General features: G+C 50.1%; 1 protein-coding gene across 1 annotated transcript in view; it reads right to left on the bottom strand.

Annotated features, from left to right (window-relative positions):
* Positions 1-25861, bottom strand: part of myo7ba (myosin VIIBa) — a gene marked incomplete at both ends in the record, with an annotated part of 33550 nt that extends 7689 nt beyond the window's left edge. The window contains 38 exons of the mRNA XM_079740346.1: positions 1-21; positions 505-647; positions 1185-1350; positions 1762-1871; positions 3824-4005; positions 4569-4735; positions 5691-5817; positions 6021-6132; positions 7471-7638; positions 8163-8390; positions 9142-9315; positions 9669-9788; positions 10153-10279; positions 10369-10496; positions 11076-11366; positions 12015-12191; positions 12841-13056; positions 13670-13879; positions 14448-14666; positions 15131-15215; positions 15328-15422; positions 15681-15773; positions 16323-16481; positions 17061-17201; positions 17681-17850; positions 18103-18238; positions 18721-18931; positions 19084-19226; positions 19529-19648; positions 19957-20026; positions 20458-20615; positions 21039-21152; positions 21448-21590; positions 21980-22101; positions 22551-22735; positions 24409-24561; positions 25466-25567; positions 25847-25861. The exon at positions 1-21 is cut by the window's left edge and continues 135 nt beyond it. Of these exons, the coding sequence (XP_079596472.1) occupies positions 1-21; positions 505-647; positions 1185-1350; positions 1762-1871; positions 3824-4005; positions 4569-4735; positions 5691-5817; positions 6021-6132; positions 7471-7638; positions 8163-8390; positions 9142-9315; positions 9669-9788; positions 10153-10279; positions 10369-10496; positions 11076-11366; positions 12015-12191; positions 12841-13056; positions 13670-13879; positions 14448-14666; positions 15131-15215; positions 15328-15422; positions 15681-15773; positions 16323-16481; positions 17061-17201; positions 17681-17850; positions 18103-18238; positions 18721-18931; positions 19084-19226; positions 19529-19648; positions 19957-20026; positions 20458-20615; positions 21039-21152; positions 21448-21590; positions 21980-22101; positions 22551-22735; positions 24409-24561; positions 25466-25567; positions 25847-25861 (5501 nt within the window). The remainder of the gene's footprint in view (positions 22-504; positions 648-1184; positions 1351-1761; positions 1872-3823; positions 4006-4568; positions 4736-5690; positions 5818-6020; positions 6133-7470; positions 7639-8162; positions 8391-9141; positions 9316-9668; positions 9789-10152; positions 10280-10368; positions 10497-11075; positions 11367-12014; positions 12192-12840; positions 13057-13669; positions 13880-14447; positions 14667-15130; positions 15216-15327; positions 15423-15680; positions 15774-16322; positions 16482-17060; positions 17202-17680; positions 17851-18102; positions 18239-18720; positions 18932-19083; positions 19227-19528; positions 19649-19956; positions 20027-20457; positions 20616-21038; positions 21153-21447; positions 21591-21979; positions 22102-22550; positions 22736-24408; positions 24562-25465; positions 25568-25846) is intronic.
* Between the last annotated feature and the right edge of the window lie 2025 nt (positions 25862-27886).

Raw genomic sequence — 27886 nt, 5'->3', positions numbered from 1 at the left:
CAACCCTGCTCCAGGCTGAACCTGGGTCACAACACACAGGGGGGCGGGTCATCCAACCAACGATGAGCCATACCCCCTAGTCCCTGACCCTAAACACTATCCTCATAGACCAGGACATGGTAGAGCTGTTCATTCTTGACCCCAAAACCTTCCGTTAGCTGCTAGAAAAACAAATCACCTTACAGCGTAAAATTGTAATATAAAATCGAATTCTAATTAAAAAACGTTTTGTTGTTTATTATGAGTGGGTAGGATGGGGTAACAGTGGGTAGGATGGGGTAACAGTGGGTAGCATGGGGTAACAGTGGGTAGGATGGGGTAACAGTGAGTAGGATGGGGTAACAGCGGGTAGGATGGGGTACAGCGAGTAGGATGGGGTAACAGCGGGTAGGATGGGGTAACAGTGAGTAGGATGGGGTAACAGTGAGTAGGATGGGGTAACAGTGAGTAGGATGGGGTAACAGTGAGTAGGATGGGGTAACAGTGTGAAGCACAGGTGTCTACCGGTTGTTGTTGCTGGTCATCTGCTTCATGATCTGGCAGTAGATCTCGTCTCGGAGCGCCTCGTTCTGGGTGGCCGGTCCGAAGATCTGGTCGGTGAGCTCCAGGGAGCTCTGGCTTTGCTTGGTGGGGTAGTCGCCCATGTACTTGAGGATCGGTGAGCAGCAGTCAAGGGGTCACAACAGTGAAGATGATGATGGTAACGGTGATGAGGATGTTACTACTACTGTGAGTAACAGCTGTCAGAGCCTACGATCACTGCTGATAGTTATCATAGAGACATACGTTCATTTGTACTGCCTGAGCATCAGCCTAAATAATACTGTCATACTGACTGCGGGCCTTGGGGATTTTTGTCCATATCCCCAAGCTCTGCACACGAAAACATAGAATATCGGTATTGAATTAAAATCTTACATCCGAGTCTGTCACCGAGCAACACCTACAAGCTCTATCGGAGAACCTCAAACCTGCATATCACACATGCTACATGTCTTACACTCTTTACCATCCAAACGTCGTCTGGCTGTAGGATGTCCACAGTCAGGTAGGGGTCATCCTGCTCTAGGACGCATACAGGTAGACTTTAGACTTGGGGGATCGAACCCAGAACCTCTGGGCTGAGATCAGACACAATAAGACGGAACCCATTCCCGAGCACTGGGGGAAGGCGTGGCGGGCACGGGGAGGATATCGGTGAAGGCCAGGCAGGCCTTGGTGCTGAGGTCCGCGTTGTTGGCCAGCCTGCGAAGGAGGGGAAGCCTCAGGGGCTCACGGGAGTGGACCCACAGTCGCTCCGGCCCCGCGTTCTTAGACATCACCTGGCGGTTCACGTCCTTGGTGGGCTGCCTGGAGAGGAGGGAGTGGCAGACAGTCAGTCAGTCAGTCAGTCAGTCAGTCAGTCAGTCAGTCAGTCAGTCAGTCAGTCAGTCAGACAGACAGACAGACAGACAGACAGACAGACAGACAGACAGACAGACAGCGAGTCCAGAGAGGTTTCAGGGAGGGACTGCAATGTCAGACTGACGCTCAGACACACAGACGGACACATGACATACCGACGGACAGAATGCAACTGCTCGGCATGCAGACAGACAGACACGCAGTGAGACATGGAGTGGCAGACAGTCAGACAGACACACACTGAGTCCAGAGAGGGAAACAGGCGGTCAGACAGACACACCCACAGGGAGACCAAAGTGACAGACAGACAGACGGTCAGACAGACAGGCAGACAAACAGACGGTCAGAGAGACAGACCTGAAGTACTCGATGGAGAACTCCTTCAGGGAGGTGAGGGCGACCTTCTCTGTGGTGTCTGTCTGCTGGATCGCACTCTTCCTCTGGTCTGGAGACAGGTTCAGCAGGTTCTGCAAAGCACACACACCATCATCATCATCCTCCTCAGAGTCATCATCTTCATCAGCATCATCATCATCACCACAACCAACACACACAGACATTTAAAAGGTTCTTCATCATCGTACCCCCCAATAGCATCATCACAACCTGGACAACACTTAAGGTACATGTTTTATGGTACCGCTCATGGTTAGACTTATGAAACTATTCATCATATCTATGGTGTTTTATATGACCTAAATGAATAGTTATGGAATTAGAGATAGTTAGGGGATAGTAGATCTATAACATTCATGGTATTAGCAGCAGTCATTATAGTTATTCATGGGATTATGGTACTAGCGGTAGGTAGATGGTTCTGGTAGGGTAGGTAGAGGTGCTGTTCTGTGATAGTTATGGTACTAGCGGTAGGAAGATGGTTCTGGTAGGGCAGGTAGACGTGCTGTTCTGTGATAGTAATGGTACTAGCGGTAGGTAGATGGTTCTGGTAGGGCAGGTAGAGGTGCTGTTCTGTGATAGTTATGGTATTAGCGGTAGGTAGATGGTTCTGGTAGGGCAGGTAGAGGTGCTGTTCTGTGATATTTATGGTACTAGCGGTAGGTAGATGGTTCTGGTAGGGCAGGTAGAGGTGCTGTTCTGTGATAGTTATGGTACTAGCGGTAGGTAGATGGTTCTGGTAGGGTAGGTAGAGGTACTGTTCTGTGATAGTTATGGTACTAGCGGTAGGTAGATGGTTCTGGTAGGGCAGGTAGACGTGCTGTTCTGTGATAGTTATAGTACTAGCGGTAGGTAGATGGTTCTGGTAGGGCAGGTAGACGTGCTGTTCTGTGATAGTTATGGTACTAGCGGTAGGTAGATGGTTCTGGTAGGGCAGGTAGACGTGCTGTTCTGTGATAGTTATGGTACTAGCGGTAGGTAGATGGTTCTGGTAGGGCAGGTAGAGGTGCTGTTCTGTGATAGCTATGGTACTAGCGGTAGGTAGATGGTTCTGGTAGGGCAGGTAGACGTGCTGTTCTGTGATAGTCATAGTACTAGCGGTAGGTAGATGGTTCTGGTAGGGCAGGTAGACGTGCTGTTCTGTGATAGTTATGGTACTAGCGGTAGGTAGATGGTTCTGGTAGGGCAGGTAGACGTGCTGTTCTGTGATAGTTATGGTACTAGCGGTAGGTAGATGGTTCTGGTAGGGCAGGTAGAGGTGCTGTTCTGTGATAGTTATGGTACTAGCGGTAGGTAGATGGTTCTGGTAGGGCAGGTAGAGGTGCTGTTCTGTGATAGCTATGGTACTAGCGGTAGGTAGATGGTTCTGGTAGGGCAGGTAGACGTGCTGTTCTGTGATAGTTATAGTACTAGCGGTAGGTAGATGGTTCTGGTAGGGCAGGTAGACGTGCTGTTCTGTGATAGCTATGGTACTAGCGGTAGGTAGATGGTTCTGGTAGGGCAGGTAGAGGTGCTGTTCTGTGATAGCTATGGTACTAGCGGTAGGTAGATGGTTCTGGTAGGGTAGGTAGAGGTACTGTTCTGTGATAGTTATGGTACTAGCGGTAGGTAGATGGTTCTGGTAGGGCAGGTAGACGTGCTGTTCTGTGATAGTTATAGTACTAGCGGTAGGTAGATGGTTCTGGTAGGGCAGGTAGACGTGCTGTTCTGTGATAGTTATGGTACTAGCGGTAGGTAGATGATTCTGGTAGGGCAGGTAGACGTGCTGTTCTGTGACAGTTATGGTACTAGCGGTAGGTAGATGGTTCTGGTAGGGCAGGTAGAGGTGCTGTTCTGTGATAGCTATGGTACTAGCGGTAGGTAGATGGTTCTGGTAGGGCAGGTAGAGGTACTGTTCTGTGATAGTTATGGTACTAGCGGTAGGTAGATGGTTCTGGTAGGGCAGGTAGACGTGCTGTTCTGTGATAGTTATGGTACTAGCGGTAGGTAGATGGTTCTGGTAGGGCAGGTAGAGGTGTGGTACCATGACTTGGTTGGTGGGCTTGCTGAGAGTGGGCAGGATGAGGATGGCCTCAGCGGGCACGGCCCCGCTCTTGCCCGTGCGGTCGTTGCGGGCCTTCACCCAGCCGCGCTCCAGGGAGTACTCCTTGTCCTTCAGCAGCTCCAGGAGCTCGCCCTTCTTGAAGCTCAGCAGCGTCACGTCGTCTGCAGACAGCGGGAGCCCCACCGGTTAACTCAGATCCATAACAAGGCTGTCTAAACTGGGGTAAACTAAACTGGTGTAAATTAAACAGGTTTAAAATGAATGAGTTTAAACTAAACGGGTATAAACAGAAATTAAATAAACACACAAATGAACTGGTATAAACAAATGTGGCATAAAGTAAACTAAACTGGATTAAATAAACCCCTGTTTATGGGAACATAAACTAAACTACCATAAACTAAAGAGGTGTAAACTAAGATGATTTGCACAAACTGTTTTAAACTTAACTCATATTAGAAACTAAAGTGGTGTAAACCAAAGTCCTTTTATAAACTAAACTGGTTTAAACTTAACTGGTGTAAACCAAAGTCGTATTCTAAACTAAACTGGTGTGCACCAACCTAATATTTTGAACTAAACTGTTTTAAACTACAGAGGTGTAAATGTAACTTGTATCATAACTAAACTGGTTTAAAGTAAACTGGTGTAAACCAAGGTGGTATCGTAACTAAAGTGGTTTAAACTCCCGAGGTGTAAAGCCGGCAGCAGCGGGGGGTCCTACCGGGGCTGCTGGCGTCCTTCAGGGTGACGGCGTACTGGGAGCGCTCCCGCAGCCCGGCCAGGAACACCAGCACCAGGGCGGCCAGGTCCTCCGTCATCGCCCCGCTCAGCGTGAAGTCTCCACGCAGCGTCAGCAGGCACACCGAGTGGGCGGACGACTTAGAGTCCCTGGTCAGGACACAGGAGGGGTCGGAGGTCAGAGGTCAGAGGTCAGAGGGCACACCGAGTGGGCGGACGACTTAGAGTCCCTGGTCAGGACACAGGAGGGGTCGGAGGTCAGAGGTCAGAGGTCAGAGGGCACACCGAGTGGGCGGACGACTTAGAGTCCCTGGTCAGGACACAGGAGGGGTCGGAGGTCAGAGGGCACACCGAGTGGGCGGACGACTTAGAGTCCCTGGTCAGGACACAGGAGGGGTCGGAGGTCAGAGGTCAGAGGGCACACCGAGTGGGCGGACGACTTAGAGTCCCTGGTCAGGGCACAGGAGGGGTCGGAGGTCAGAGGTCAGAGGTCAACCACCGAGTGGGCGGACGACTTAGAGTCCCTGGTCAGGACACAGGAGGGGTCAGAGGTCAGAGGGCACACCGAGTGGGCGGACGACTTAGAGTCCCTGGTCAGGACACAGGAGGGGTCGGAGGTCAGAGGTCAACCACCGAGTGGGCGGACGACTTAGAGTCCCTGGTCAGGACACAGGAGGGGTCAGAGGTCAGAGGGCACACCGAGTGGGCGGACGACTTAGAGTCCCTGGTCAGGACACAGGAGGGGTCGGAGGTCAGAGGTCCTGAGGCAACCACAGAATGGCCTGGAGGAATTGGCATCCCCGGTCCCTTTGTCAACCCCTGACGGTGTTCACCAAAATCTTAGGCTCCTCCCACCTGACGGTGTTCACCAAACTCTTAGGCTCCTCCCACCTGACGGTGTTCACCAAACTTAGGCTCCTCCCACCTGACGGTGTTCACCAAACTCTTAGGCTCCTCCCACCTGAAGGTGTTCACCAAACTCTTAGGCTCCTCCCACCTGACGGTGCTGACCCCACCCTGAGGCTCCTCCCACCTGACGGTGTTCACCAAACTCTTAGGCTCCTCCCACCTGACGGTGCTGACCACACCCTGAGGCTCCTCCTACCTGACGGTGTTGACCCCGGTGACCTCAGGGTAGCTCAGCTCCACCAGCCGTCGCTCCCTCTCGTCCAGGAAGGTGATCCCGGTCCAGTTGATGGCCACGATGAAGCGGCTCTTGGCCAGCGCCGGGCCTGAGTGGGTCAGACGAGTTAGAGTAACAGCCCCACTTTCACGCGAGACGGCCATTTTGATGCTATAATGCAACGCTTTGACATGTGTTTACAGTATGTATTTTGTCACCTAGTTTTACGTTACTTGTGTCCCAAAGAGTTTTACAAGTCTGTGATCGATCAAAGTACTGAAGTACTGAGTATTGAAAATGACATCGTCCTACCCGAGACCTTGACCACCTCGAAGAACCTGGAGAAGAACATGGCCCAGTTCTTGCGGGCGTATTCCACCACATCGGTCTTCATGGCATTCTCATCCCCAGCCTTATATAAGCCCTGAAGACCAGAACCACGCAGACATGAACACATGAACCCTGGTCTGATGTTATACAAGCCCTGAAGGCCAGAACCACGCAGACATGAACACATGAACCCTGGATCCTGGTCTGATGTTATACAAGCCCTGAAGGCCAGAACCACGCAGACATGAACACATGAACCCTGGTCTGATGTTATACAAGCCCTGAAGACCAGAACCACGCAGACATGAACACATGAACCCTGGTCTGATGTTATACAAGCCCTGAAGACCAGAACCACGCAGACATGAACACATGAACCCTGGTCTGATGTTATACAAGCCCTGAAGGCCAGAACCACGCAGACATGAACCCTGGTCTGATGTTATACAAGCCCTGAAGACCAGAACCACGCAGACATGAACACATGAACCCTGGATCCTGGTCTGATGTTATACAAGCCCTGAAGACCAGAACCACGCAGACATGAACACATGAACCCTGGTCTGATGTTATACAAGCCCTGAAGGCCAGAACCACGCAGACATGAACACATTAACCCTGGATCCTGGTCTGATGTTATACAAGCCCTGAAGGCCAGAACCACGCAGACATGAACACATGAACCCTGGTCTGATGTTATACAAGCCCTGAAGACCAGAACAACACAGACATAAACACATGAACCCTGGATGCTGGTCTGATGTTATACAAGCCCTGAAGGCCAGAACCACGCAGACATGAACACATGAACCCTGGTCTGATGTTATACAAGCCCTGAAGACCAGAACCACGCAGACATGAACACATGAACCCTGGTCTGATGTTATACAAGCCCTGAAGACCAGAACCACGCAGACATGAACACATGAACCCTGGATCCTGGTCTGATGTTATACAAGCCCTGAAGGCCAGAACAACACAGACATGAACACATGAACCCTGGATCCTGGTCTGATGTTATACAAGCCCTGAAGGCCAGAACCACGCAGACATGAACACATGAACCCTGGTCTGATGTTATACAAGCCCTGAAGGCCAGAACCACGCAGACATGCTCTTCTGGTCTGACCGGTGGTGCAAGGCACTAACACTGCTAGGGTCAGGAGGTCCATTCTCACTTGGGGCCCACCGTGATAAGATGGATGCACTGGCTGTATCCTTCATCATCATGTATTAAGTCACAATGCTGCCAAGATAAGGCAAGTGATATGATTTCAGACTTTTGTGCGTTTTGTGCGAACCTATGTTTTTTTTTGATTCAACTAAATTCAGTCAACAGCCCCAGAAAACCGCCCTGCAGTACCACCACTCCTCCTACGGGGACGCTGTGGCCGCGGCCGGACGCGCGTGCTGCAGTCTTCCTGAGACTGACCTGGGTGTGGGCGGTGCTGACCATCTGGACCCACTTGTCCTCGGGCTTGGCCTCCAGCAGGGAGCTGCTGATGGCGTCCTGGACGGCGGCCTTCACCTGCTCCGCTGCCCCGGCCCGGCCGTGCTGGATGTACAGGTGCTTGGTCGTCAGCTCCACGTAGTCGTCCTCCTGTGGAGGGGACCGGGCGGGAGGAACCAAGGTTTAAGAAAAAGGGAGGGGCCTAAAGGAGGCGGGCCCTACTGGTGCTGCTCCCTCAGGGTCTGATTGGTTAGATAGAGTTACAATCACTAGAATCACATCTGTAGTTTAGTTGTTTTCCTTCAATACATTAAATATAATTAATATAATAATATAATAGTAGGATTTTATGCACACCAGCCTACACTTGATGACAAGTTGAGAGAGAAAACCATCTTTAACGGCAAACTAGTCCGTTTCTGTTATATAGTACATGATATGTTGAATTAGGAATATACACTTTTTTTGGCACTACATTTTGTGCCAGTTTGGACGAGCATTGAGAAGATGGTGAGGAGGAGGAGGAGGAGGAGGAGGAGGAGGAGGAGGAAGTGGAGCAGAGAATCGACAGCACAGGTAGCTAGGGGTTAGGGTTCATCAGAGCCTCTGGCCTGAGACTCAGACTCTGTGATCCGTTCTCCGGCACTCTGGGCAGCCCGGACCGATGCGCTCACCTTCCTGCACTGGTACTCTCCGAACTTGAGGCCGCGGATGACCTGCCGGTAGATGAGCTCCGTGCTGACGGCGTCGTCTTTGCAGTCGTGCCACGGCGCGAACACCTCCTTGCGGAAGTAGAGGCGCCAGGGGGCGTGCTGCTCCTGCCCGCCCTTACGCCTCACTTCCTGCTCACACTGAGAGATGGCGTCCATCACGTGCTCCCGCCCGCTGCCCAGCGCCCACACCTGAGGGGGAGAGAGGAGGAGAACGTCAGGGTGAGGAGAGGAGAACGTCAGGATGAGGAGAGGAGGAGAACGTCAGGATGAGGAGAGGAGGAGAACGTCAGGACAGAGGAGGAGAACGTCAGGAGAGAGGAGAACATAAGGAGAGAGGAGAGGAGAACTTCAGGAGAGAGGAGGAGAACGTCAGGAGAGAGGAGGAAAGAGGAGGAGAGAGGAGGAGAACATCAGGATGAAGAGAGGAGAACGTCCAGAGAGAGGAGAGAGGAGGACAGAGGAGGAGAACTTCAGGATAAGGAGAGGAGGAGAACGTCAGGACGAGGAGAGGAGGAGAACGTCAGGACAGAGGAGGAGAACGTCAGGACAGAGGAGGAGAACGTCAGGACAGAGGAGGAGAACATCAGGAGAGAGGAGAGGAGAATGTCAGGAGAGAGGAGGAGAGAGGAGAACGTCAGGAGAGAGGAGGAGAACGTCAGGAAGAGGAGAGGAGGGGAGAGGAGAACGTCAGGAGAGAGAGGGGAACGTCAGGAGACAGGAGAGGAGAACATCAGGAAGAGGAGAGGAGAGGAGAACGTTCGGAGACAGGAGAGGAGAACGTCAGGATGAGGAGAACAGAGAGTAATCCGAGAACACGCACACACTACACTGTTCTTCTGAAGATCTTAGAAGGAAATAGGGCAGTGATGACAATGTGAGCCCATGGTGGGATTCCAGAACATGCTAAAATCAGCAGCTCCGCCTCCAGACAGGCACTCACCTTCTCGTAGAGAGCCACGTACACCGAGAAGCCAAACGAGTCCTTCAGCTGGATCTTCTGGGACAACATCTGGCAGATCTCGCCGGAGGTGGAGGCGGAGTCCACGGGCACGCTGATGGTGCGGCCGTCCATCAGGGTCAGAGTCACCGTCATGCGCTTCTTGGTCTTGGTTGCCTAGCAACGGGAGGCGGAGGGAAGAGGAAATTAGAGAGTGGATGTGGCTCCCGACTGCCACAACAATATACTCTCTGATGTTATCTATAACTCTTTTATGTAATCTATTACTCTTTAATTTAATCCATTACTCTCTGATGTAATCCATTACTCTCTGATGTAATCCATTACTCTCTGATGTAATCCATTACTCTCTGATGTAATCCATTGCTCTCTAATGTAATCCATTACTCTCTAATGTAATCCATTACTCTCTGATGTAATCCATTACTCTCTAATGTAATCTATTACTCTCTGATGTAATCCATTGCTCTCTAATGTAATCCATTACTCCCAGGGGTCCCCCCACCCACCTGGAGCTCCAGCCAGCTGGGGGGCTCCCCGCGGACCCCGTTCGAGGCGGTCCGTCTCAGCCGCTCGACGCAGTACGGCCCGTAGCCGCCCGGCCCGGAGCGGATGAAGCTCTGCAGGTACTGAGGACGCAAACATAGAAATACAACCGTTAGAACCCCTTTACTTATGTGGAGGTACGAAATTGAAGTATCACAAACGGTTCAGGGGTTAAGATTGCTGAGACAGGAAACAAAAGGCGTCAAAAGGCGGTAATACAAATTAAAACATATCTATTTAGACAATGAGGTGTAGAAATAAAATATACATGCAGAATGTGAATGTATGTAAAAATCAACGTCCTCACAACATGCCTAGGAATTGAGATTTGCTATGCATGTTCTGTGTAGAGCAAACTAGACGATGTCAAGCGAATGCAGGACCCTCTTCATGGTGAGGAAGAGGGTGAAGAAGATTGAGAGCTTGATGAAGGTGAGGTGGGGGTACCTTGACGAATTTTTCGGTGGGGGGGAAGATGCCCAGACAGAGGGACAGGAGGATCCATCCTCGGTAGTAGCTGTTCTTGTTGTTGTTCCCCTCCAGCTGTTTGCAGATCTGGCAGTAGATCTCATCCCTGAGGAGAACATGGAACAACAGGAATGTTGGAAAAACTCCCAACCAAAGACGTCTTTTCGAGGCGGGAAAACCGGAGCCGTCCGTCACCTGAGGTCCCGGCGGACGATGGCGTATCCCACGATGATGTGGAGCTTCTCGAGGGCCGTCATTGGTCGTTCCAGTGAGGTCGAATCCACCGCCATCATTTCATTGGACAGGGCCGCGTTGCTGTCCGACTGTAGGGGAAGGTCAGGAGTTAGGGCCAGCGAACACTGAACTCTCAACTCTAAACAGCACCCTATGTGGTGCAACATGGGGTACTGCAGTGATTTCAGATAGAAAACCGATCATACTAACCACGATTGTGAAATTATCTGACACTCTTTTGAGCCAATCAGGCGCAACGATTAAAAATAGTATTTTTTCTGGTATAAAAAGTGACTAACGGACAACATTGATCTAGCTTACTATGAGCAAATTGACGATATGTTAGCTTTCGTTACTTGTAGTACTTTCATAAGAATTAAATGATACGACTTGAATTCACGTGACTCAACATAAGTTGGTTTACAGCCCCCTTGTGGCAGAAATGAGATATTGTACCTTTAAAACCAGTCGAATTTAATAATCAGGCATACACAAAACAAAAATGGCGGGAAGGAAAATTCAGCTAATGGCTAACATAGCAGCTAACAGCTAATGGCTAACATAGCAGCTAACGGCTAACGTAGCAGCTAACGGCTAATGTAGCAGCTACTTCTGTCTTCCTCGGCTCACTGTAACATCCCGATCAAACGGCTCCACCGGCAGCTCACCTCCTCTGACTTGGCGGCGCCGTCGGCCGCCTCCGGGACCTTGTTCTCCGGGATGGCGCCGACCTTCTTGTTGCGGGTCATCAGGTCGGTGAACATGGAGCCCTTCCTGACGCGGGGAACGCCCTCCGAGACCTTCCCGCCGGTGACCACCTCGCTGGGGGCCGTGGAGGCCTTTCTGTTCCGGGACATCATGTCGGTGAAGATGGAGGTCTTCCGGCCGGTCGCCGGCGACGACGACGACTCCTCGGCGACGGGCGAGGGCTTTCCGTCCTTCTTACCCCTCAACACTCGCTGGGGCAGAGAGAGAGAGAGAGAGGGAAAGGGGTGAGGGAGGATCAGGGGGAGATCAAGCATCCTGTTCAGAGGTCACCTGGACTCTTCATAGCCTTCTCCCCAAACGCCCCCCCACCCCTCTTACACACTTACAGTATGTTGTACATCCTGGCACTTAAAAATAGTACTTAGCATTGTGTAGCGTCTTATCCTAGCTATCTCTGTTGTATACGGGGAATGGGTTAACCTAGTGATAGTAAGTGTTTTGCTCTTGGTTCTATGAACATCCTTACTGTACTGACAGCGATATATTGTTGTTTCTCTTTCTTCTGACAAATGTACTTGTAAGTCTCTTTGGATAAAAGCGTCTGCTAAAAGCCCTCAAGGTAAATGTAAATGCATCCAAGTAAAGCATTGCTTTACTTATCCCTAGAGCTGCTTTGTTCCTGTTCTCAGCGTAACTTTAACTCATACTTCGGATAAAAGGACGTGATGGATAACTAATTGTAACTGTACATTTAACTGTAACCGACCAAAACAACTATTTTTAATTAGTGCCTAATGGTCTCTTAAAAAAGTGCATTCAAATCCCTTAAGAGACATCACACAGAATCAACATCAGCTTGATTTCCTGCTTCCTGTGTGACAGGAAGTGACCTCACCCACCTGGTCCAGGCCCACCATGTGACTGAGGCGCCGGTCGTTCCTGGAGGCCAGGTCCTGGGGCAGGGTGGTGGCCCCCCTGGAGCCCGGGCCCCCCGGGGCCAGGGGGTTCACCCTCTGCTTGGGCTCTGGGAGGTCCCCCATGAACCGCAGGATGATCCACCACACCGTCAGGGAGGCCTGGGGGGACATGGTTAGAGAGGGAGCCACTGGAAGGGCTCAAGGGCTGAGGTGGAGTCATCCACAACTACACTCGGGGAGGTGTGCGCGCATGTGTGTGTGTGTGTAAATGGACTGCGTTGAGGGTGTGTGTGTGTGTGTGTGTAATTGGACTGCATTGAGGATATGTGTGTGTGTGTGTGTGTGTCCTGTACTGGGTTAAGGTGCGTGTGTGTACCTAGACTGGGTTAAAGAGGTGTGTGTGTGTACCTAGACTGGGTTAAAGAGGTGTGTGTGTGTACCTAGACTGGGTTAAAGAGGTGTGTGTGTGTACCTAGACTGGGTTAAAGAGGTGTGTGTGTGTACCTAGACTGGGTTAAAGAGGTGTGTGTGTGTGTACCTAGACTGGGTTAAAGAGGTGTGTGTGTGTGTACCTAGACTGGGTTAAAGAGGTGTGTGTGTACCTAGACTGGGTTAAAGAGGTGTGTGTGTGTGTGTACCTAGACTGGGTTAAAGAGGTGTGTGTGTGTGTGTACCTAGACTGGGTTAAAGAGGTGTGTGTGTGTGTGTACCTAGACTTGGTTAAGGAGGTGTGTGTGTGTGTACCTGGATGGGGTTCTGTCTGTCTGTCTGTCTGTCTGTCTGTCTGCCTGTCTGCCTGTGCGTGTACCTGTACGTCTCCCTCGTCCTCGTGGTGGATCAGCGGCTGGGCGAGGCGGTGGCGGACGTGCGTGGCTGTGGCCGCGCCCTGGAAGGACATGGAGGCGAACTTGGAGAAGGAGTACTCGTCCAGGTCCTCCTCTTCGTCCGAGGAGAGCTCCTGCTCCTCCATGGGGAGCTCGTCCAGGTCCACCGTCTCAGGGACCATCCTCCGCTGCTCCAGGTCCTAGAGGAGACACATGGGGGGCTGAACATCCCGCCGGCTCTGGGTCCACCTCACGGCGATGTTCGTACTGACCCTCTGAACGTCTAACCGTCTCCAGTTCAACCACGTGGAGATCTCTAACTGACCTTCTGAACATCGAACTGTTTATAGTTCAACCACGGGATGGAGATATTTAACTGGGGCTCTGGAACGTCTAACCGTCCGTCTCAGGATGAATCTATATTCCGATCACGTATCTTCATATATCCATCCTCAAAGAGCGACTTCATTCCGGGGACGTCCTAATCCCTGATGGCATGCAGAGTGCTCCGTGACATCCTGAGACATCCCCTCGCACCTCCTCCCCATGTTAGGCAATATTGTGTGCGCTTTTAGTGGTTCCAACTTTTCTAACCAGTGGCCACTTAAAGCGCTAACTATATAACTAACGTTCACCCATTTAATTATTATTCACCTATTCACTGCATTCACCGCTATATAAAGGCCGTCCATTCACCGTGAGAACACATCCCACAGACAGTGAGACAGACAGAACGAGGGGTCCCCCCCCCCCCCCCAGAACCTTCTGTCTGGGACCGGGCCCCCACGACCCCCACAACGGACCGACCCTGACCTTGAAGCCGTCGGGGCCCTGTCCATCCTGGTTGCCCCCCGCCGGGGGCAGGAAGTTGAACATGTAGTCGACCATCTCCTGGTCGCTGAGGGGGTTGGCCTGGGCCTTGGCGTCTGCCTCCCGCTGCCTCCTCAGGGCCTCGTTCAGCCGCCGCTGCCGCTCCAGGGACGCCAGCTCCTCCGCCCGCCGCTCCGCAGCCGAGAGGAACCCCTGGGGGGGGGGGAAGAGCGGACTCCTGTGTTCTGGGGGCCATTTCCAATGTCGGACAACTTCAAAAAATGCTTGACTTGAGCCTTCTTAACGTACAAACAATTCGTCAAGAACAAACAATTTACGAACCATGATAACTCATAATAAGGTTTGTTGTTGCAATGCTACGATCACAGCAACCGTTAATAATAGTTCACCTGGCCAGTTGGTTTACAAACTCGACTTTGAGTGCTACATTGTCCCCAGGACGATAAAGTGAGTAGCCAGCCTGGTTTAGGAACTAAAAACAAGCTTTAGGTGCTAATTTGCACTTAGAACAATAGCTTAACTAGCCAGGCTAGTTAAAGAACTTCGTTTTAAGTGCTAACCTGCCCACCGAACATTTGTTTAAGTAGCAATGCTCGTTAAGAACTTAGTTTTAAGTGCTAAACTGTCCTCAGAACAATAGCTTAAGCAGCCAGGCTAGTTTAAGACCTTGGCTTTAAGTGCCAAATTGCCCTCAGGGCACATTAAAACTAAGTTCTTAAACGAATCGTTTTAGCGGAAAGCGATGGCGGAACCAGCGTACGTCTCTCTTCATCTTGCTGACCGCGCGGCGGGCCAGTGCCCCCCGGGTGTAGGCCTGCAGCAGCACCACCGCCGCCTTCTTGCGCCGCCACTCCTTCCGGGCATTGATGCCGCGGACCCTGGCCTGGAGCACCATGGCCGCCTCTCTCTTCTTCTGGTACTTGTGCTGCATCTGGCGGGAGCGCACGCGGGCCTGGAGGCGGGTCAGACCGATCTGGACCTGGAGGGTGGAGGGGGAGGGTCACCGCTCAGTGATTTATTTATTTTTTTTTGAGATAGCCGATATACACCTAACACAAAAAATGAAATTGAGACATTCTGTGAAACAAGGTCATAGCAAAGAGACAGTTTACCCCCAAGTCCCCCCCCCCCCTTCCCTCCCTTACAGAGAAGTATCAATGAAACAGGGTATAATGGGTTACGATACAGGTATTAACGGTGAATACCGGCCATGCGTGCCTAAACGTATACAGAGACATACGTATGAAAGTCATGCCTGCAGTGGACGTCCTTCTGGTGTGGAGTCATTTAGCTTCCCCGAGTCTCTTTCAACCAAAGTGACTCAGGAAGGTTAGACCCCTGTCCAAGATATAGTAGCAACACACTGCAGGTGTAAGCAGACAGCACTCTATAGCCGACACTAGCTCCACCATAAGCCCGGGGGCAGGCGACCGCGGGACTGACCACTCGGTAGATCTTGCGGCCCTGGTGTCCTCTCCAGTGCTTCTGGATCATCAGCGCAGCCGCCTTCTTCCTCAGGAACTGCTTCCTGTCAGAGAGACGGACAGGTCGTCAGGGCGGGGCCAGAGGACGTGGGCGGGGCCAGAGGACGGGGGCGGGGCCAGATGACGGGGGCGGGGTCTATATGAATGAGTGCTGACCTGTACTTGATGCCTCTCAGGACCCGTTGGATCACCAGGGCCTTCTCGTTCAGCTTCTTCATCCTCTCCAGCTCCAGCATCGTGTCGTGGAAGTCCTGAAAAGGTATTGATCATTCATTGGTTCCTTCTTGGCAATTGACATGAATGGGATGGGCCGTGAGTAAGCTGTGAAGGGATTTGATTGGATGTTTTGAAGGAATCTAATTGAGTTTGGGTCTGTGATAAAGGAATCTCATTGGTCAGATGAGGGACCATTATGAAGGAATCTGATTGGTTCAGGGAGTTTGATGAGGCGTGTGATTGGTGGAGAGAGTGTGATGAAGGCGTGTGATAGGTGGAGAGAGGGTAGGCACCTTGAGGAAGATCTTGGACCGCCCTCTCCTCCAGTGTCCCTCTCCGGACAGGAAGGTCTTACAGATCATCTCACAGCACTTATCCGTGCTCTCCTGAGAACAAACAGCCAGGCAGACATCTTATATTGTATCCCTGGAAGTACTGACTCATAGTTCTTTCTAAGACTCAGACGCTATGAGAAAGTTAAGCTCTGAATCTGAAACATACCCAAACCAATAGGCACGATACATCAATACAACGTTAATACATTTGTGTTGTAAGGACCAGTTAATAAAGTTGTGTTGTAACTGTGTTAATAAAGTTGTGTTATAAAGGTCTGTTGTAACCATGTGTTAATTAAGTTGTGTTTTAACCCTGTGTTAATAAAGTTGTGTGGTATCCCTGTGTTAAAGTTGTGTGGTAACCCTGTGTTAATAAATTTGTGTGGTAACCCTGTGTTAATAAAGTTGTGTGGTAACCCTGTGTAAATCAAGTTGTGTTGTAACCATGTGTTAATAAGTTTGAGTTATAAAGTTGTGTTGTAGCCCTGTGTTAATAAAGTTTAGTTGTAACTCTTGTTATAAAGCTTTGTTGTAATCATGCATTAATAAAGTTGCGTTATGAAGTTGTGTTGTAACCCTGAGTTAATAAAGCTGACTGACGGTCTTGGGGTCGCAGGTAGCCGTGTTCAGCAGCACGCGGAAGCGCTCCAGGAACTCTTGGAAGGAGTACCGGATCGGGAAGCCCGCCTTCCGGATCTTAATCGTCTCCATCATCCCAGAGTAACGCAGCTGACGCATGCACAGGTCCCTGTCGAAGAACTACACACACACACACACACACACAAACATATAACCACACACACACACACACACACACAGACACACAGGCATGGACACACACACACACACAAACATATAACCACACACACACACAGGCATGGACACACACACACACACACACACATATAACCACACACACACACAGGCATTGACACAAACACACACACACACACACACACACACACACACACACACACACACACACACACACATATAACCACACACACACACACACACACACACACACACACACACACACACACACCACACACACACACACACACACACACACACACACAGGCATTGACAAACACACACACACATATATAGATAACCACACACACACACCTTAATTTGTTGACATGCTCGCATTACAACATTTTGTAATTGCACTGTTAATCCTTAAGCATGTGAGTTGCCTGTCAAAGCGCTTCAAAGTCATAAAGTAGAGTGCTATACTGTATCAGAATCAGAACCACTGAGAGACATGCAGCCAGAGACACCACTGATCCCAGCTCCCCCGGCCCGGTGGGGTCTCGCCCCGGGGGGGCCTCTCACCTCGGGCTGCTTCAGGTCGTTGGGCTTGATGCAGCGGATGAAGTACGGCTGGCAAGCGGCCAGCGCCTTCATCAGGGCCTCCAGCGACTTGCGGAACTGACCGATCAGGGTGGGGGAGCGCTTCTTACCGTCGGGCCCCAGCTGTCGGGTCAGGGGGACAATAAGCATGTTAATAAATTAACACGCTTCAGTTCACTCTTAGTTACCTCTTTCGCTGCACTTTACTGTTTATTCAACCCTACAACTCTGTATTCAAGTGTTTGGCTTCGTCTTGACCTAACTCTCTGATTAAACATATTAACTATATTTAGCTCTTCAGCCAACTATCAAACTTTTGGTTTAATGTGCCATGCTCAGGGTCAAGGGCTATCTTAGATTGAGGGAATTATCTCATTGCATGTTACTTAATCTCACCTTATCGTACCTTATCTCAGTTTCTAACAACATTCATGTGTAATAAAGAGCGGACACAACGCAGGACAAACCCGTCAACGCCCCAGGAGGTTTGACACTAGTTTACATGGTAACCGTGTGGCAACAATGCTAACCCCTGAGCCGCTGGGCCGACAGTTAGCATGAACCTTCAGTGTTTGAGCTAAAGCTAGTGGCGCAGCCCTCACCCTCAGGGAGTTCTTGGGGGTGGTCATGGTCATCCGAGAATTGCCCGCGCCCCTTGCGGTTCCAGGCGCCAGCTCGGCCTTGAAGGCCTGTTTGAGGAGCTGGTTGGTGGACGTCTCGACCAGTTCGATCACGTCGGCGCTGAGAGCGTCACGGTTCTTCTCCAGGAAACCTGAAACACACAAAAAGGGAAGATGTACAAACAGAGGAAGGTTTACTCTACAATTCAGTTAATGAAAAACGTATATTTATTTTAAGATTCCGGAGAATTTAGATAACTAGAATTTAGATACAATCCTCAACAGGATAATTACTTTTCTCAAATTCTGTTAATGTCAAGAGAAAACCATCAGAATAAGTTTCAGACTCGATAAAAACAACAACGAAGCACTTTCAAACGGAAGGTCAACCAAAGCGACCGCACCCTGGGAGTTGTAGAAGACCACGCCAGCGAAGTGGCGGATCCCGAACTGCTTCTCGTGGTCGTTCTTGGGCGCCATGTAGATGTCTCCCTTCCCATGCTGCTTGTTGACCTTCTGCATCATGGTGCCGTCCGTCCCCTGCAGACGTACAGACGGTGCAGACTGTTTAGCCTCCCAGAGCTATAGTCACTGTTGTAGGCCTTTATATCTTATCACGTTACCTGTGTCTCAAACAAACAGGTCCCTCTCACTCGAATGAGTCCTAATTGGATAATTCTAAGCAAAACATTGATTGTACTTCTTTTTGGAGGGAGTTATGGGGTGGGATGGAAGATGGAAGTAGTCAGAAAGAACTATGGATTATTAAACCACAATAATGCAAACTATTGATTCAATTTCCCTCCTTTTCATACAATGTAAACATCAGTGTCGTATGTATTTCCAACTAGAAATACAATACTAGAACTGCAATATTACATATACTCATATCAGAAGCTCTTGTATTCTGAATCAGTATTGCATATTTCTAAGATAAATCAACCATTATTACTAGATATAGTGTTGTACTGTAGATCTGGTATTGTAGACCCGTACACACGATGTCATGTTAATGATCCCACCTTGGGGAAGCTGCTCTCCTCGTCGATGAGTGCCAGGATGTTGAGCGGCTTGCTGGCCAGCACGTCCAGCGTCCGCTGGTTGTCGTTGTAATCGATGTGTGTCCAGACAACGCCCTCCCGGGAGTACTCCTCCTGCTCCAGCTTGAACACGTGCCGCACAAAGAACTGCTGCAGCTGCTCGTTTGCAAAGTTGATGCACAGCTGCTCGAAGCTACGACACGCAGACACACACGCACCCCACAAAGACGCACAAAGACCCACAGAGACCCCACAGACCGACAGAGTCAAAACAAGTGTGGGAAACAGTACCCTTACAGTACCGCTGACTTGTGCTTGTTGTTGTTGTTGTTGTTGTTGACAAACCTGTTCTTCACAAAGTTCTCGAAGCCGAAGATGTCCAGCAGGCCGATGCACTGGTGGACCTCCTCGCTGTCCTCTGGCAGGGGTTTGAACACGGCCGAGTTGATCTTGTCCACCACCCAGATGAACAGCCGTCCGTAGATGGCCTGGTCGGGGGGGGGGGGGGGGGGTACCAAAGAGAAAACAAGCGTCGTCTTAACACCAGCTAGGTCACCTAACCTGAGAAGAGGTCCACGAGGACCCTTACCCAGAGGGTCTTCTACGATAAGATGAGATACGGTCAGCAGTAGCTCTGCTGAGTCAGGTCGCTCATGAGCTTCTCTAGGAGCCACAAACAGCCAGAGAATCCTCTATCCATACGGAGCTTCTCCCCTCAGCGACCGGTCTAGGGGGTGGGGGGGTCTTCTACCCTGACTGGTCTCGGGGGGGGGGGGGGGGGGGGGGTTACCTTGACGAAGGCGTCCCTCCCGTCCAGGGCCTGCTCCGAGTTCAGGGACGTGATCACCCTCTCCCGGTTGGTCTGGAAGGACCTCTGGGTCAGGCTCTTCTCCAGCACCTTGGCGTTCACCTGGACACCGGAGCAGAAGCAGAGGCCTCAGGTCGGAATCCCCTGCAGCCTGACGGCCGACATCTGAACTGCTCTCCTCAAGCCAAGGCTAAAGGATTCCCCGTTTAGTCGACTAGATCAAAACCGAAAAAACGATCCACTGGTGACATCACAAGTGGGAGAGTTCATCCCGGGTCAAGATGGGTAGATCAAACCTACCAGTTGGCACGGCCCACTGGGTAATCAGGAAGGTTATGGGATGTCACCAGTGGGTAGGTATGGGTTGTGACAGCTAGTGAGGAGTCAAACGAGGCCTCAGGAACCCTTACCTCCATCAGTTTAGCCGCCATGTTGAAATGGGTGGACTCGATGATGTCACAGCCCTCCAGGTTATTGGCACTGGTGCCTTAAGTCACAACAAAGGAGAGAACGAATAAATGACAAAGGCTGGACCAGGTGGGTTGTGTGTGTTATCACTACATATGTGTTTATAAAGTTGTTTTGTAACTATCTAAGTGTTAATAAAGTAGTGTTGTTACTATATATGTGTTAATAAAGTTGTGTTGTAACTATCTATGTGTTAATAAAGTAGTGTTGTTACTATATATGTCTTAATAAAGTTGTGTCGTAACTATCTATGCGTTAATTAAGTTGTGTTGTTACTATATATGTCTTAATAAAGTTGTGTCGTAACTATCTTTAAGTTAATTAAGTTGTGTTGTAACTATATACGTGTTAATATAGTTGTGTTGTAACTATCTATGTGATAATAAAGTTGTGTTGTTACTTTGAGGCCTGTTAGTGTGAGGAGGATGGAAGTCGTGTTTCACTGACCCTCAAACTTGATGTTCCCGAGGTGCAGGATGGCGGCCAGGAGTCTGGAGATCTCCCAGGAGTCGCTGTCTGAAAACATCAGGATCTTCAGGGCGGACAGGAAGTGGCTGTACTCCGTGAAGTCATCGCGGCCTTCACAGGTTGTGCACTTCCCCTGAAATAAAATGAATTAAATCGAGTCAATCAATTCAAGAATTAAACTAAGCTGAATTCTTGACGACACTTACAGCGCGACCTACAATGAGAGAACCCTGACACTTTAGATGACACATAACATAACACTTACCCTTTAATTAAATCTAGGAGCTTATCAAATTTGTTTAATGTCACTCAGCTAGTGGTTTAAATATCACTCAGCTAGCTGGTTAAGTTACCGTTTTATTTAAGAATTTAGAAATTGCTGTTATACAAGTTAAATAATAAATCCTGGCTAGCTGTTACTCTAATTTAGCCATCTGTGATGTAAAGCATCTGTTTATTGACAATAAGAAGACTTTTCAAACAAGCTTTTTCATTCATGTACAAAGGGACTGAGATTCAGTGCTTATTCCAGTTAAGGTGTGTCAGATGTGGTTACCATGGTGAGGTAGTTGTAGTCACTGGCGTTCCCAAGGGACAGCTTTGTCTTCTGCTGCGGCGTCATGCCCACCAGCATGTAGTAGAAGATGTGGTAGTTCCTCTCCTCCGGGGCCTACAGGACGGGACCAGGGCCACGGTTAAGAATCAAACTCACTAACTTACAGAGACAACCCGGTTTAGAACTCTAACAGCCCTGCAGCAACGTCTGGGGTGGGGCCGAGTGCTTGGTAAAAACAGTGAGGGGTCCGAGTACGGTCTGACGATGCAGTACAAGCTTCCACTGAGTGATTGAGAACAGTTTCAATAACCAAAGTTACTATGAAGATGAGCTGGCTAGCCTGACGGAGGTGAGGACAAATGACAGGCTGGGGTCTGAGTTGAGTGGTAACTGTGTTCTGTGGTCTCACCTGCCGGCAGACGCGGGACTTCTCCAGCAGGTACTGCTCGATGCGGGCCCCCTCGATGGCGCCCTGCGTGTTGAAGTTGATGTCGATGTACTTCCCGAAGCGGCTGGAGTTGTCGTTGCGGATGGTCTTAGCGTTCCCGAAGGCTGGGGACACAGTCAGGTTGTATATATAACACGACTGTGATATACTGTGTAATTATTATTTTTTTTATCCTTTTTTGGGGTATATTTCGAAATCTCTGCGGCCCGGTGGCCAATGCTCCGCGACCCAGAACCGTCCGCGGACCGGTGGTTGAGAACCCCTGCCTAACAGGTAGTTAGGCGGGGTTAGGTAGTTAGGTGGGGTTAGATACCTTCCAGGATGGGGTTAGGTAGTTAGGTGGGGTGAGGTGGTAAGGTGGTGTTAGTTAGTACCTTCCAGGATTGGGTTAGGTAGTTAGGGGGGGTTAGGTAGTTAGGTGGGGTTAGGTAGTGAGGTGGTGTTTTCTACCTTCCAGGATGGGGTTAGGTAGTTAGGTGGGGTTAGGTAGTACCTTCCAAGATGGGGTTAGCCTCCAGGATCTGCTGCTCGATCCAGGAGCGCTGTCCACTGACAGCGGCGAGGTACTGGAGCATCAGCTTAGCGCTCTCCGTCTTCCCTGCTCCTGACTCCCCACTGAGGAGGGGGGGGGGAGAGGGGGAGGAGGAGGAGGAGGATGGAAGCGCAGGGGGGGAGAGGAGGAGGGGAGGTGAAAGAGCAGGAGGAAGAGGAGAATAGTTTTATACTGAAACTATTCTCAGGACCCCAAACCAAACAACAACTTCAAGAGGAACAACATTTGTAACAACCCTCTTATGTCTGATGCACAGGATATTGTGTTATGTAGTTATGTGTAACATATATAACTGCATAACACAATATCCTATGCATCAGACACTCTCATGGGGTCTGAAACTCACCAGAACCACAAACACACCAGATCCGGATCAGAACTAGACCAGACGAGAACGCCCCTCATGAACCAGGCCCATCAAAGATCAGACCCAGACCTGAACCAGATCCAGAACTACAACAGACCAGAACCAGAGACGGACCAGAACCAAGACCAGAACCAGTGAACCGACCTGATGACGCAGCACTGGTTCTTCTGGCTGCGCTTCATGTTGAAGAAGCAGCTGTCTGCGATGGCGAACACGTGGGGGGGCAGCTCTCCCAGACGCCGGTCTGTGTACATGTGCACCTGCTCCGCCGTGTAGATGGGCAGCACCTTGTAGGGGTTCACCGCCACCAGGATGGATCCCGTGTAGGTCTGGAGGGAGAGGGGCGCCGTGAACACCCCCTCATGTAGGCGGACTGCCTCACAACATAACGCGACACCGCCTCACATTCACGCACACGTTCACACACCGACGGCGGAGTCGACCACGCAGGGCGACAGCCGGCTCGTCGGGGGCAGTCAGGGTGAGGCGCCTTACTCAGGGACAAGGGGATTACTCAGGGATCGAACTAGCAACCTTCAGGTTACCAGCCGACCCGCCCTACCCCCTGAGCCACACACCGTTCTAATGTCTTCAACATTTTGCATTACAATGAGCTTGTTTGTTTATGCTGCGTCCATTCCCTTGTGGTGATAATAACGACTTTGTGAATCCCAGGCAGAACTTTAGCAGAATTAAATGACTTAGGCAATTATGCAATGAGGCTAACGATAAACAAGTGTGACTCCAGTGTGCTTATTATGCGCTGTGTTATTGAGACTAAACCTAGTTATACAGTACACCAGCGCCACTATATCAGCCCACTGTACTTCTGCCCGAGGAGGCTCTATTAATAGAGCTAGGGGACACCAGAGCACCACCACCATCACAACAAGCGTCATCACAGAGACATATTCATCTGCTGCCCACATCTGCTCTCTGTGTGTGTGTGTCCAGTCGGTCGGTAAACAACAGTGCACGTTGCCCATAAAGACGTCATTGAGCCGGTGGTCTCGTGTCTCCGTCCCACAGCCCAGACAGAAGTCACGGTTTGAGTTCCTTCTGATTTGAGGCGTTTGTCCCAGTGTTCCCAGTCTCTGTGAGGAGGACAACACGACGACCCTGTTCTCCTGAAACAGACCGGAATAGAACAGGACCTCTCTGAGAGTCACCCCTCAGGGTTTGAACTCCTGATCTCAACACACACTGGACGGCTGTGTCTCCTGTGTCTACACTCTCTCTCTCCCGCTCCCATTTAACAAGCACTCACTCGTAACCACAGTGACAAATCCCCCCCCCCCAGATAGCTGCGGGGCAAAGTCGACGGACGAACCACCGGACAGCAGAGCGATCCCAGACACACACACACAATAAAAGAGGGCGTTGTGGGCGCGCACGCGCGCACACAGACAGACAGACAGGAGGAGCAGACAGACAGGCAGGCAGGCAGACAGCCAGGAGAAGCAGACAGACGGACAGACAGGAGGAGCAGACAGACAGACAGACAGACGGGAGGAGCAGACAGACAGACAGACGGGAGGGACAGACAGACAGACGGGAGGGACACAGACAGACAGACAGACAGACAGACAGACAGACAGACAGACAGACAGACAGACAGACAGACAGACAGACAGAGAGAGAAGACAGACATACAGAGGAGGCGCAGACAGAGGAGTAGGAGACAGACAAACAGACAGGAGGAGCAGGAGCAGACAGACAGGAGAAGCAGACAGACAGAGGAGCAGGCAGGCACACAGAAGGAGGAGGAGCAGACAGACAGAGAGACAGACAGACAGACAGGAGGAGGAGCAGACAGACAGGCAGGCAGGCAGACAGCCAGGAGAAGCAGACAGACGGACAGACAGGAGGAGCAGACAGACAGACGGGAGGAGCAGACAGACAGACGGGAGGAGCAGACAGACAGACGGGAGGGACAGACAGACAGACGGGAGGGACAGACAGACAGACAGACAGACAGACAGACAGACAGGCGGCTCCGTACGTAGATGCTGCCCTCCTTGTGGCGGACCAGCAGGTTCCTCAGCAGGCCGGCCTCCGTCAGGTCCCCCAGGCGGATCATGTCCTCCACCCCCTCCACCGAGGTGGGGTGCATGGGGCGCAGGGCGGCCTGCTCCTTGGTGCCCACCTTGTGCACCTGGAGCGGTCACAACAGCACGGTCTGAGGTCTCACACAGGACAACCGGCTCCATGGGTTCACCTTAGTCGTCTAGACCAGTGGCTCTCAAATAGGGGTACGCGACCCCTAGGGGTACTTTGCAGTAGTGCAGGGGGTACTCTGCACTGCTCAAGGAAGAAGTGCTAACTCTTTGTTTTGTTTTTCACTGAGCAAGTTTAAATTCTGAAGCTAGACAATCGAAAATCGAGAATATGTGCGAGTGAAATGTAAATCTGAACACCAGGAGAATCTGTTAAAAAAAATCTGTTATAAAGCGTACCCGGAAAAACCAAAATGTTAGTCTGACCCTCCCAGGGCATACTGCTTCTTTTGTGGGGAGAAATAAGACAACAGTCGTATGAGGAATAGGCCCATGTTCCTCACTAAATAGTGCGCATTTGCACCCTTTTAATGTTCATGATTACACTGCCGAATAGAACGCACAGACATTATTTATACCTTTTTCTTTTTTTTAATGAGTTTGTGCCGGTGAAGGGGGAAATCAGCTGAAAAAATAACTAAGACGGGGTACACTCGTAGAAAAGGTTTGAGAACCACTGATCCAGCCCACACTTCCCTCCAGAGCAACACACGGTGAATAGTGAATGTGCAAAGAACGAGCAGGTAGGCCGTGTGGACATTGGGGATCGAACCCAGAACCTTTGGGCTGTGAGTCCTCCACCCACTACATGATCGTGCCCTCCATGTAGAAGCAGTAAAGCTCCCTTTATCCGTCCTAATCAACATTTAATCTAGTCTCTAGTTTCGAAATAGAGACCAATGTGGCCATGGACGCCCAGCCCAGTCTGACGCCCCCGTTTTTTTACAGCCGTGTGACCTCACGGTTTTACGGCCTCATCCTCGTGACGACGGAGAGCCTTACCTTCCCCTCATCGTCCACCAGCTGGAGCTTCCCCTTCTCCGAGTCTTTGACCCGGGCCCCGATCGGGACCCCGGTCCCTGAGTCCAGCCACACGTAGTCTCCCTGGGGACGGGGGAGAACCGAGACCACCGCTCGTTTAACACGGAGACACAACGTAGAACATAGAACACAGCATCTTCCATGCCGATTAAGGGAGTTTATCTTGTGCTCTGGGGGGCTAGGGTCAGGGGCTAGGGTCATACATATAGGCCCCGAACAACCCTTAAAAACAGGTACAGTCTCAAAGGGTTGTTCGGGGCATATATGTATGACAAATACAATTGAATATAATAGAAGGGTTTGATTTGGATGTGATCCATTCACGATGGATGTCCCTCTTACCGCCAGATGCAGCATTGTGGAAGACTGTGGCCAGCCTCGGAGGACGGAAGGTTTTCACACCAGAGGGAGTCGGTTGACTCACTTCCACTCAACGACACAACCCAGCACAGCTAATGTAACACAACGTCCAGTAAATGCATTCAGAAAGGACAGTGAGGTGGAAAGTCGGTTATATGAGCATTATAAACAATAAATTCTCATTTTATTTACTTTGAGAGCAGTGTCCCACTAAAAACCTGGAAGGTAACAGAGATTTAAATAATTTAAATAAATGTGAAGCCTGGTCCATTTAACAACACGTACATCCATATAGCAGGCTGTAGATGTATTACGTTGTAATTCGATAGAAACATGACCTACAAAAGTACCAGGTGATACTTGAGTCAGTTCTTACCTGGCTGTCAACTGCTTTCTGTTAGTTTGATGTAGGACGGCTCTTCACTGGGGAAAAGGTATTGTTTCTACCATGTAGAAGTTGAAGTCCTAACCGGGTAAAGTCCTGAGGGAAAGGAAACCGGGAAGTGGAGTGCGGAGCAGCCGTGGAGACGTGTTTATGGCTCTTTGACTTTGCTCTCCTGGCCTGGGCAAGGCCCTGACGCGTCACATCGATCCTCCAAACAAGAGTCCGAACACAACATGAAGATCTGAACCTTCTCTTGTCTGTTAAACGTCTTTCAGAAAAATAAATACACATCGTTTTGAGGAGACTCAAGAAGAAACTAAGTGGTTTACTTAAGCGGCTTGCAACTCTTCTTTGCCAACACACTAAATAAATGACTGATATTAACTATTGTTAAATGTGTAGTTCTGTAAACGACAGCAAATGCTAAATTCGGTTGGACAGGCTCACATCAGGACTGTCATGATAGGACTAGTGTGCGGCTAGAAACACAACAGCATTAGAATCTTTACTGATAAAAAGTGTCACACTAGTCATGGCAAGTGTCTTAAAGTGTCACTTCTCATGCCATCTTTATGCATAGGTCATCAGTCCATTTGCATTTGGTTGGCAACTTGATTCATATTAACGTCTTAACTTTAATAGAAGCCATTCAAATATTTCATATGGATGGAACCAAAAGCTGATTAGAGGTGGACAGGGGTGGACTAGTCCGTTCCTCCATCAACTCATCTCGATTTTAAATGTTTATGTTTGACACATTTCGCGGTGCCTTCCATCCAAGACCTCTTGGCAGCTCAGGGAGAACATCCACCACTAATCAGGTCGTAAACCGATAAGGGCGAGGGGAGGAATGCCAGGTGAAACCAACATTGCGTCGCTACAGATTAACCAGCGTTTCTCTAACGGCAATCCACGAGGAGGACAGACCAGAGTACAGCCGGACGCGTCCGCTGATAACATCTCACCTTGTCACCCCGCGGGCCTGCTGAAGGGCCTCCTTCCAGAGCTGGAGCGACTGGACCTTTAGGGACTAGGAGGAGAGTTAACATTTACATTCAGGGCATTCATCAGACGCTTTTATCTAAAGCGACTTACAATAATGACATTTGTCAGAAGAAAGAGAGACAACAATATATTGCCGTCGGTACAGTAAGGATGTTCATAGAAACGAGTGCCAAGCATTAACAATCTCTAGGTTAACCCGTTCCCCGTAGACAACAGATAGCTAGGATAAGAGCTTCACCCAAAATGTACTTTGAGAAATCCAAAATAAAAAAACTAAAATGAAATAGGAAGATTTATTTGGGGGGAGAATGCTGCTTTCGAATCATAATACAATATGGTTTGAGCTTTAATCTCTGACCATAAGGACTTCATTATGATAACCACGTCATACCAGGAAACAAGGTCTTCATGTGACAATATTATTGATGGTTTATCAGTGTGATTATGTGTACCTCATCAGTCATACTCGAATATAATGACACCCTAAACAATAAAGTGTGTGTGTGTGTGTGTGTGTGTGTGTGTGTGTGTGTGTGTGTGTGTGTGTGTGTGTGTGTGTGTGTGTGTGTGTGTGTGTGTGTGTGTGTGTGTGTGTGTGTGTGTGTGTAAACAAGTTCCTCGGGACGTCTTGG

The sequence above is a fragment of the Pollachius pollachius genome (assembly GCF_949987615.1).
Source record: "Pollachius pollachius genome assembly, chromosome: 7".
Lineage (NCBI taxonomy): Eukaryota > Metazoa > Chordata > Actinopteri > Gadiformes > Gadidae > Pollachius > Pollachius pollachius.
This window is presented reverse-complemented; position numbering and strand designations above follow the sequence as displayed.